A 12,095-nucleotide genomic window follows, 5' to 3' on the forward strand; every position below is an offset into this window, starting at 1 on the left:
CTTACTAGATTAAATTGAATTTGGTATAGGTATTTTTTTACATGAACTGCAAACAGAAATGTAGCTCTTTATTCACGTATCACATGAGCATTGTCATCTGCATGTATGAAATTAGGGTGTAAAAAATCACCTCAACTACAGTGAATCATGCTGGGAATATGGGTTTGTGCTATGGTTGGGAAAAGTTTTGGTGTTTTTGGGGCTATTTGCTTTATTCACAGAAGAAAGAGTCATACACAGGTTCCGAAAAACATAAATGATGAATTAATGAGGACATTTTTTTGGGATGAACCATGCCTTTAAGGCCAAAGGCACGAATCAGAGTCAGGTAAAGGTGGGGGTCTCGCTCAGGAGCATCATTTGGCCTCATTTATTGGTATGTGTCCATATGTCTGAAACATTTATTTGAGATTCACTCTGTTGACCTCACTGACAACATTCCAGTCATCTCAAGGAATGACATGTCTATTCTTCATAGTGTTTTCAATTGTCTGTGTATTTTTTATTCATTTCATCAAGGTCTTTCATCACTAAGTAGATACAATCAGTCACATTATAGTTATATCTGGCAGGCATAACGGATTTCAGATGTATTACAAAACTACATGCTATTCAAAGAAGCTTAATTTTCCCCCAAAGATCTTAGACCAACATGTTTCAAGCTTTCTTTGACCAAGTCATTTTTCCCATGACAGTTCAGACATTTTTCAGCAATGAGAATCATTGTAATGTCTTGAGAATCAATGGCTTATTTTTTATTTTGTGAAAATTTTGGTTGTAAGGCAAACACACAATGATGGGTCAAACATCATTATCATTTTTTTCCTCTGCTCACGTGAAAATTTTAAGTGCTGTTAAAGCCCATGCAAATGTCTGGCAGACAGTTACATTCTTTTTGGACATGAGAGTGGGAAAGCGACTCTCTCTTCCCCCCGTCTCTCCTGTTCTCTCTCGTCCTCTCTCCTTCTCCCCCATAATGTCTCTCTCTCCCTATTTTCTCTTTCTTTCACTCCCCCTTCTCACTTTCTCTCTTCTCTCTCTCTGGCAGCCCTCAGTTATTTGGCAGGAGTGACCAGAATAAAAACAGGAACACCAGACATAGAAGAGACAAATATGCAATGATCCATCGAACCAAAGGCTTTGCCCTTTTCAATTACGTAGTGTCCTGTATCTGTTTTTATTTTTTATTTTTTTGAAGTGGTAATTATCTCTTGGAGAATAAAACCTGCTGAAATGGGGAGGGTCTGCGCACTTTGGGGCGAGATGGCTAGCAGGAGGGTTGCGTTGCTTCTTCTCGGATTCTTTCTCACCACACAGCCGAGTCCTTCACTTCAGGGAGGTAGGTGTCCACTTTGATGACTCATTTGAGAGATCCTAAGTTACATGAAAGGGATCTACGGAAGTGGTTTCTGCTACACATTTGATTTCTTAAGAAAACTTTGTGTGCAAATGATTTGTGCTGCAGGTGTGAATGTTTATGATATGTGTCAAGCACATTTGCTGGGGGCAAGGGGTATTGTTTCATGAAGACCTTAAATAATAACATGCAAGAACAGTAGTAATACAGTAAATGAAGTATCATTATACTAATTGTATTGCCTGTTAACAAATAAGTGATTTGCAATCTTCTACAGTACATTTACATTTATGCATGTGGCAGATGCTTTTATCCAAAGCGACTTACATTGCTATATCCTATACATTTTACATAGGTATTTGCAATCCCCTGGGATCGAACCCAAAACGCAATGCTCTTACCACTGAGCTACAGGAAAGCACAGTACAGTAGATACAGAACCCCAACAATACCTCAGACAAAACTTCAGAAAACATCTAAGGCACTGTCCGCATGCCTCTTTACTGAAGAATCTGGTCCACATCAACGCCAAACAATTGTGACATTAACATGTATATGGTCTGTATTTGCCCAAATAAAATCCAGGTCAGTAATGTAAGACAGAAAGAAGTATATATGAATAGACAACATGATTCCCATATATACTGCACCCTGTGTCCGAGAATATAATTTTTACTGAGTGGTAGATTTGATAAGTCAAAGTCTTAAAAATGATTGTAAACTATTGTTTTATATTGATGTCTTATGACAATCTCCATTAAAAGACAAGTTTTAATAATTAATAACATTAAAAATGTAAAGCTTTCAAAAAGAAGTACAACCACCACATCCAGACAGAATAAAATGTGAAAAACATTGAACCCAGTCACAGATGTTAGTATAACATCAGCATCAACTGTAAAGGCTGATCCTCCTAAATGTAGAGCATTTTGCTGAGGTGGTGGGGAGGGTTGTGATAGGTTTGTTAATCGAAAACACAGTTCACAAAAGATTTCAGCTGCAACAGCTCTCCTTCTATCAGCTTGTTTGCACTTAACATAATAAAAACCTTTTCTATCGACAATGGTGTCCAGTGAGGTGCTCAAATGTTCAAATGTCCCGGTCACTTTAAAGTCAAGTATGAAGCGATTGTGGTATGAATATATAGATGAGAAGTGAAATAATCTCCATCAAATGTTTGGCTTCTCTCTGTAGATTGCAAATGTTATGATGTTCTTGGATGCGTCTGTGCAATGTTAAGCCATGATTGGAAGGCATGCAACGGTCTGTTCCCAGCTTCCAAACAATTCCAAAAGATTTCACAATGATTTATTTATTTTCTTTCAAAAACTTTTTTCCGCACTCAATGTTCGTATTTCCAGGCTGTTCCTAAAAGGGAACTCTCAGTGCTGTCTCACTGATGGTGGATTAGTTTATTTAGGAGAAAACCAGCCGTTGTTGCCTGTGAGGATTTGTAAGTGCAATACAGTATGTTTTACATTAAAGTCATAAGGTCCATGTCTTAATTTCGGCTTCTGGTATGTGCATTTGAATAATTTGAATGTTTAAGAAGATAAAACTGCTCAGGTACTTTTTCTGAATGTAGCAAACTTGGTTCAGTTCCACAATGACAAATTGCAGGTCTGTTCTATGCAGGCATGTTTGTAAGGCACTTGTGATATTAGTTTGCTATTTGCATGTATTTGACCGATAAAATCGATGTCCGCCTGACACCAAGTTTAAACAAAATAAAATGCTGTTTTTTGCTCTTCAATTCCTGTCTGAGATAAATAAATCTGAGTGAATCGTTATCAATTCACTTTTGTACCGGATAGATACCAAAATACCCGTATGAATTTCAAAGTTCATAGCTTGCGAGTTTGTTGATTCAGCTTGTGCAGGTGGAATGTTTTCTCTGGAGTGAGTTATGGGACAGGTGGGAATTTCTGGGCCTTGGAAAGTGACCTGTCATTGGTCACATTGGAGTGATGGGTTAAACTAATCCCAAACATCCCTCGGCTGCCTTGTAGGTTAAAGAGACACTCCACTTTTTTTTGGAAATATGTTCATTTTTCAACTCCCCAAGTGTTAATAAGTTGAATTTTGAAGTTGAATGTATCCTGCCGATGTCCGGGTCTGAAAATAGCACGTTTAGCATAGCTTAGCATAGATCATTGAATCCAACAAGACCAGTAGCATCGCGTTCAAAAATGACAAAAGAGTTCTGATATTCTTCCTATTTAAAACTTGACTCTTCTATAGTTACATTGTGTACTAAAACAGGCAGAAAATGAGAAGTTGCGATTTTCTAGACCGATTTTATTAGGAACTATACTCCTATTCCGACATAATAATCAAGTAATTTTGCAAGACCACAATCAGTTTGCTATTGGAACTGGAATTATAGATTATCTAAAGTGTACTTGCCAGCTACATCATGTACAATTCAAAGCCCATTGTGGAAATATCAATTATTGTTTTGTTTTATCCTCTGGTAATTTATCACTCAAAAATCTGTCATACATGGAACCGAAGGATCAAATTGAGCTCAGTTTTTAGGTAACAGTGTCCTTCAAACACTTTGTTGATCATGTATAACTGCACACATTTTAAATTCAGTTTGACACATTAGACGGGCCCCAGTGTTCTTTTGCGCAGCCAAAGTAATTAGACTTGTATGACTACAGCTTTTAATGACACGCCAGCTATGTGCGAAGGGTGAAGGCCAAGGCCAGATAAAAGGAAAGAAATGCAAAGTTTTGCACCCTTCTAGTCTCAGAAGAATTTAGAAGCTTTGCTTTCACACAGCCCTGCATGAATGGGAGGGGAGTGAGTTAAGGCCCCAGTTGGCTCATGAGTCTCTGGCTCAGAACATTAGAGAACTATTTATTCAATTAGGTCTTCTCCTCATCGACACTCAGCTGGCTGTGCCTAAAGGTGTATGAAAACAGTGCAAAATCAGATGGCACAACTCCAGTGTCACATGGGATTTTGATGAATTCCCGGCTCCCTCTAAAAATTCCCAATCTGATAAGTGACTCCTCCAGAGGTGCTTAATGGCAAATGTGTGCTGGGAGGAGAACCTCTGTGGACTTCATCCTGAAGATCTTGTTTTTTTAGAGCTGGATATACTTGCATTAAGAAAATGAATGCCTTGTGGTATGTTAAAAGTCACTTATTATAAGGTATTTTAAAATATTTATTGTATTTTTGATGTGCATTATAAAACGTGCTCACTCTTAGTTTTTGAAAAACGTGTTCTTTTGACATATTTCACCATTCCTCTTCACAGCCGTCTCTGTTCTCACAAAACGGTCAGTCTTCATCCGATACACTCTGATTGGTCAGGAAGACCCAATCTTTTGCGAAGCGTGTGGCAGAAATTTTCTGCGTCTGACCGGTTACACAAGCAGTAATAACAGTAGCGTCAGTTCTGCCTTATCAGTTCAGACCCGAGTTGGATAACAAAACAAGCAGATGGAACAGGAGACATTTGCAAGCAAGACTTCAAAGGATATGCAAGTGTTTTTAGGGACATGTAAACACACACCCACGCTATATCAGTGTATTACACAGAACAGCGTTCCCAGCACATGGATGAAATTGGTGACCATAAGTTATCATTGTGAACGTGTGTAACAGAATCTTTATCACCAGAACTAACAGCAGTAAACAAAAACTATGATAAAAGTGAAAGTAGACGTGCAACGGCAGTGTGAAGATTACATGGGCATCTCTGTAGTGGTATTGACAGTTTTTCAAATGACACGGATCTAGTGGTCATATTAAGGTTTCAATTGAACTTCTTAAACTTGTAAGCTCATTCTCATTGGCAGGATGCTTTGCCTCACTTCACCTACTGAGGAAATTCCTCCACCACAAATTCCTCTGAGGGTAAATTTTAAAGACTATCTGTCTAGTTCCACCAAGGGCCAAGATTCAAGCAAAGACCTGGACTTAAACCGTTGTATATATTTCAGCATTAATACAGTCCCTAAATGGGCTCTGTCACAAAACAAAGCTCATTAAGCATTACATGTACATAGTTCCTGTCTGGAATGTGCTTGGTCATGAGGTTATGGCATGAACTGATACAATCTTGCCTTTCCCAGGTCTTCAATACATTATACTGTAGATGGCCAAGCAGGATACTAGTCTCTTTTTAGCATGGTTTATTTGTCAGAGAATATAACTAGTTGGTGTGGCTTAATCTTTGTCTTAAAACATCCACCGGTTGTTCAATCATCGTTCATTGTTTTATTTCCATATGAAGTCTTTAAAGCAATTTATTCCTTTACAGTTTTTTTTTTCATTTGACACTTTTCTCCAATCAATTTCAAGCAACAAAAACAATTTATTTATATTTAAAATAAAAATAAGTGTTGTTATAATGTGTTGACATGTATATACAGTTACAATTACATGTTTTGCATGTTATTTATTTCATATTGTAGGACGCATTATTTTTTCTTGTTTAATTTAAGCACAAAAGGCAGTGCTAAATGTTTTATATAGTACAGATGTTAATTTTAGGAAGGTATATGGTGGGTAACTATTATACGACACAGTATTCCAGAAACCATTATGTTTCCTATTTGGCATTGGAGGCTTAATTTTGTCTACTTGTGGCAGTTATTGCATTATGAGGGTGTATGTAAACATAGGAATGAACCTTTTCCACGTTTCTGAGTTTCTCAGCAGTCATCATAGTCGAGTAAACTTCTATAGTGGTGAATGGGGGACTACAACCAATAGAATTTTTACCTTCTCATTTGCTCAAATAGCAAAAGAAAAACTCAACAATAGTGTTTTCACTACTTTTAAAAAGTTAGCACCACAAGACGTCATTCATTTGTAGAGCGTAGGGATCTGGCAGGTATGTATGTCTGCATTAGCGAGTGAAGATAAGGGGGTGCCAAATCAGTGGTGGTCTTGTAGGCCAGGAGCAGAGTCTAGAAATTGATTCGAGCGACTAAAGGGAGCCAATGTAACTTAATGAAAAGAGGAGTGACGTACACTCCCTCCGGTTCATTGAAGACCACTCTTGCCGCTGCAAGCCAACAGACCTAATAGTTAATACTGATAAAGCACTAATTGTTGTAGATTTTAACGTTCATTTAGATAACACAAATTATTGCATTCATATATTTATTTAACTCTTTTTGGGGACAAGAAAAACATTAACAGACCCACACATTGCTTAACCATACTTTAGACCTAGTTATATCACTTGGAATCGATCTTAGCAATATAGAGATTCTACCACAAAGTGATGCAAATGCATATCGAAAAAGAACCACAAAAAAACCTGTCTAAACTATTCATTAGACCCATGAACACACAATCTTGGTGAAGCCACAAGCAGTATAAACACCATATTCTCTGATAAATTAGATATTGTTGCACCCATTAAATTAAAATCCATATCTGTCAAAAAATTTAGAAAGCGTAGTATCTGTGCAAATGTGCGTCTTCTTATAAAAAACATTCTCTTTCAAATAACATGACTTAATCTTAGCATCATACCACATCTGAATCTCACTCTTAGTTTTGATTGACCAGGGCATTCTTCTAAATTGCTTACAGAATTATACCAGTATACATGGGTATTATACCCATGACTGACAGGGGCCCCAAAAATATTTAAATTATAAAAATTATCAAATCATCATCATTCATTATACATATTTATATAATAATACAATTAATGGTCTCTTTGTTTTTGGCAGTAAAAGTTAAAAATCCCCATTGACCAAAAAGTAAACACCCGTATTGACCGACCACCCTGCATGAAATGGTTTGGTCCTGCCCTAGCGCTCTCAGTGATGGTGTTTACTTGCAGTCAGTAGATGCGCCAGAACTACAGTGGCCACAATGTTGCCTAATAAAAATCTGGTTTTCAAAAAAGAAAAGAGAGAAAAGAGAGAGAGGAAAGACAAAAGGAAAGCGTGTCAAACTTTAACCCAGTTTTTCACCAAGAAAGGTGTGTAGCCTATAGCAGTGAGCTAATTTCTAAGTGGCTGTTTACGTTATGTGACTCTTGGGTTAGAGGTTAACTACGAAGTAACCGCAGAGTTCCGGTCTCTTTCCATGCCGTTAGCAGAGAAGCTCTGTCTCTTTACATTTGTGCCTTGGAAAGGCTTTGCCTGCAAGTTATTGCATTTTTTTAATGTTCATATGAATGCATGTATATATTTGTTTGAGTTTAAAAGAACACTGTAATCAATGACAATTTATTCATGTTTGTTTGTGAACATTCTATAACAAGACATTTGTAACCTTTGTATGTTACTGTTTTACAAAAAAAGAGAAAGGAAAGGAAAAAACATAACAGTAAAAGCTCTCAACCTTACTTCTGCATCTGACCTTTTCTGACTTCTGTTAGCAATCTGTCGTTTTGCGTAGACGAAACACGTATCTGGGACAGAATAAGGAATTTTAGCAATTTTCCGTTCTGGGAAATAATCCACTACCATAGTAGAAAAATATTTTATATTTTTGTTCTCAAAAACAAACAGTTCTGGGGCACCTTTGACTACCATTTAATTTTTTTTCCTAAAATGGTATTCAATGACTGAATAACTGAAAATTGCAAACATTCTTCTAAACATCTTTCTCTGTTTTCATCAGAACAATGTAATACAGGTTTGGAACAACCTGAGAGTGAAGGTGAGTAAATGTTGACAGAATTTTCATTTTTGGGTGAACTGTCCCTTTAAGAAATTAAGTTAAAAATTTTCTATGCTGCTTAAAAGTAATGAACAGCAATTACGCTAATTGGACATGTCCCCACCACTTAAAAAAAAAAGGCTTGCCGAAGGTGTGTATTTTTTAGGAGCCAAAACACCTAAAACTTGTAGAAAACACAGGATTCCCCTCTTTCTCACTATCTCCTGTTGTTCAGACACAAAAGTTATATTAATAGAGACAAACGCGGCTGTCTTCTTTCTGAGTATAATGTACCACAACAGCCAAGTGACCTTCCCCAAATCACAGTTTGGTAACCACATACTGTTAGAGCTGGAGTCGAAAAGCGGAGTAGCCAATGGACATGACCACCCACAAAATGATGTGTTATCACAGAAACAATTTATCAAAGAATTGTTTTTGTCTTCTGTGTCACCAACACTTTTCAAAACAAAGTTATGCCGCTGCCTGTTAATCATGTAAATTTTTGCCAATTTATTTACTCCCTATTAACAATAAACATTTACTTACTTTTACTCAGAAGTCACTGACTGCAGCTGTAATATGTCAGAGAAGAACTGGCACTCTCAGATGAGACTAGTTTGCATGGTTTTTAAATTTTTTATCATCATTGGAGTTTTGGTTACTTGATGTGTTGGATTACTCACCAGGAGACTGTTGATATTAGATAAACTTGTGATATTAGATTAATTTCCTTTAACATGCTTTTATAAGGATGGTTTGTATTCTTCACACTAATTTTCTTCGGTTGTGTTTTCATTTAATTTAAATCTGCTTTAAAATATTGTAACATTGTATAAACCATTATATTAATATATATGTATTTATTCAATTTAACTACTCTTTTTAGTGATTCTTTCACCATTTACTCAACCTCAAGTTATTCTAAACCTGTATACATTTCGTTTTTCTGCTAAAACAAAGAAAGATATTCTGAAAAATGTCTGTAACCAAACAGATCTTATCCCTCATTTACTGCCATAATAGGGAAAATAAATACTATGGGAGTCAATGGGGGATGAAATCTGTTTGGTACCTGACAGTCTTTGAGTTCAACTGAACAAATACATTAGAACAGGTTTGGAAGTATCTGAGGGTAAGTAAATGATGACAGAATTTCAATTTTTGGGTGAACTGTCAACACAAATCCGCCCATGACCCAGCTTCTAGATGTTTTTATTAACTTGTATTTGTTAAGTGTGTAAGCATTCTAAAGCCTTCTTGTTTGACTGCCTCAAAACACTGAATGCAGTTAGTAGTTTTAATTCAAAGCAAAGATAAAATGCCATTAAATCACAATTTAAAACAACGTTTAGACTGATATATTTTGTGAACAAATCACTCATGTTTTATCTGTGGAAACTGTCAGCCATTCTGTGGCTTTACGGAGTCCAATTACTAATATAATGTGCATCCAGGCATTTGTATCATGTCACAATTTTGTTATGCCAGATTTGTAAATCTCTTGTATTGATTTTATAGCCGTTTTACTTTAATAGGGATGTACAGTAGATTCTAAAGGTCATTGAGGACTCTGTACTGGTCTGTTCTTCCAGACAATAACAGCATGTTGATACGTCACAGAAACAGGACATTACATTTTTTTTTACATTTTAGGCATTTGGCAGACGCTTTTATCCAAAGCGACTTACTTTGCTTTATCCTATACATTTTACATAGGTTTTTGCAATCCCCTGGGATCGAACCCAAAACCTTGCGTTGTTAACGCAATGCTCTTACCACTGAGCTACAGGAAAGCTACATCCTCCAGCAGGACATCCTCCATTTGATTCTGATATTAGTCTGTAACATGGTGATTAGACACTTCCTTTACTGCTTAAGGCAGGGAGAGTTTCTCCCATTTCTTACTCAACAGCATAAAGCAATTGTTTAATGAATGTTATGTTAGCCTGTAGCAAGATCGGTATCACATCCCTCTCAACATTTTACTGACAGCCACATTCTCCATTCTCTCATGAACAGGGGCGTTAGTGTGCAGCTACTGCATTCTAAGATATTCAATCATTGTCCTGTTGTTCACCTTTTTTGGTTGTTTGCAAAACAGTTTTGCTTCGATTGTACTTGTAAACAGTCTTGATATTAAAACTAATAGCTACGGTTGTATGCCAAACGCTACATTCTTATTTCATAATAATGCATTGCTGGTAGTATTCCCCAGGGTTCGGTCAATTCAATTAATTATAATTAATTAATTATGATAATTATTACTAATATAATATAAGTTATTTAAATTTTGTGACTTAGCAAAACTACATCAGAATTGTAACAATGTAAAAAAATCATATTCAGCGTTTAGGGTACATGTAAACAGCAAAGGATCTGCAATCAGATTGAATTCCTTCGGGTTGCATGTAAACATAATCACTGTCCCTGCAAACCTCTGAAGTTTGGTCGAAATGGTTTATGTAAACTTTCCAGCAGCTTATTACAGTTCTTTCTTACATTACTTCACAGGCACATATTACATCAGTGCAAGGGAAATACACATCTTGTGTTAGTAATAATGTCATCATCTGACGTGTGCTCTGCCAATCATTCCTTTTTTTCAGGCCTCTTTCTGTTACAGGAACATAGTGGGCTTGACTTTGTTGTGGAGTGTGTTTACTGTGAGCCATCAACTTCCCAGGATAACTTGAGCTAGCTAAAATGCCTAAGCAAGCTTTCTGATGCTAGCATTTTTTTCGGACATGGTGTTTATAAGACATGAGTCTAAAGGTCTTGTCAATTTAGAATGAGGGAAACTATGAACGGATTCTAATATCATTTGATTCTCTGTTTCAGGAGTGTATCTGCCACAGGGGGCTGTCGGAGGAGGACCAGGAGGTGCTGGAGTGTACCCAGGTACAACCAACAACCAAACCCATGAGTCTCGACCACAATAGCTTTACCCTTATCAAAAAGAAGTATACTTGAAGTTAATTTTATTAAGTATGCTTAAGGAAATTTCACTGTATTTTAAGTGTGTAGCAGCCCTTTGATTTCTTAGCTTTCTATGCAGCATAGAGTCTCTAAACGGGTGTTGTCTTTTTTTTTTCTTGAACCAGTATAAGCACACATATGCTGGTTAATAATTAAGCCTTTGGCGTGACACAAACTTACAGGTAAATCCTCACACGTTTACAGTGCATCATAATGCAATTGTATAATATGCAATGCACATTAAATTACCTTAAAGTCATGTAAAATAACACATTATCAATAGTTTGCACCGTTAAGACTTTCCTGATATAAGATACACAGCAAAAAAAATTCAGAAACGGTCAATGTAGACATTTTACATCAAGTAAGATTTTACGTCCATTAAACATGAAACAAAATAAACAAACAAGCAAAAAAGTACACATCTCGGTCCGCTCACCAAGGGGGTGCAAACTTTAAACACGCTACTCCCTGAGTTAGCCACTAGCTTGAAGGTTATTGTGATAAACTGCACACAAATGCAAATGTAGTATTAATTGTCAGCCTTGTCTAGGCACCAATCATATTTGGGTAATTCCAGTTATGCATAAATTTTAATGGTTTTTTCGCGGAATGCTTGTGGGTTTGCTCGTGGGCAAATCTGTTTGCAGTCGGCTTAAAACACGTATCGCTGCTTTGATGAATGCAGTGGATGCATTGAAGTGGTTTTTTCGCTCCAGTATCTTTCATGTGAGGAATCGTGTGCCTTTCCTATGGTGTGAAATGCATGTATTTCTACGGATCTAATTGCCAGTAGGCAAGCGGGTGGTTCGACCCGGGTCTCTCTTCTCTGTCTATGTTTTTTCACTTTTTTGTATACAGTGCATTATTGTTTTTATTTAATTCTCATTTTTTTCTATCTAAATGTATATTTGAACCATGTTTGCACCATGAGTACACTTTCTTCTGCACTAAGCTCCTGTCACCAAGTCAAATTCCTTTTGTCTGTAGACACACTTTATAATAAAGGTCCTTCTGATTCTTCTGATTGATTGTTTTACATTTAGTCAAACGAGTCCACTATCACATGTCTATGACATTTTATCCAAAGATATCCCTTTAAATATAAGTC

General features: G+C 36.6%; 1 protein-coding gene across 18 annotated transcripts in view; it reads left to right on the plus strand.

The window, feature by feature from the left end:
* Positions 1–1,064: 1,064 nt before the first annotated feature.
* The window catches only part of elna (elastin a), a 118,751-nt gene continuing 107,720 nt past the window's right edge, over positions 1,065–12,095 (plus strand). For all 18 annotated transcript variants that reach the window (XM_056757481.1, XM_056757488.1, XM_056757483.1 and 15 more), the window contains exons 1-2: positions 1,065–1,339; positions 10,847–10,906. In XM_056757481.1, coding sequence (XP_056613459.1) covers positions 1,234–1,339; positions 10,847–10,906 — 166 coding nt within the window. In that variant the 5' untranslated portion in view covers positions 1,065–1,233. The remainder of the gene's footprint in view (positions 1,340–10,846; positions 10,907–12,095) is intronic.

Source organism: Triplophysa dalaica, chromosome 9 (assembly GCF_015846415.1).
Source record: "Triplophysa dalaica isolate WHDGS20190420 chromosome 9, ASM1584641v1, whole genome shotgun sequence".
Taxonomy (NCBI): domain Eukaryota; kingdom Metazoa; phylum Chordata; class Actinopteri; order Cypriniformes; family Nemacheilidae; genus Triplophysa; species Triplophysa dalaica.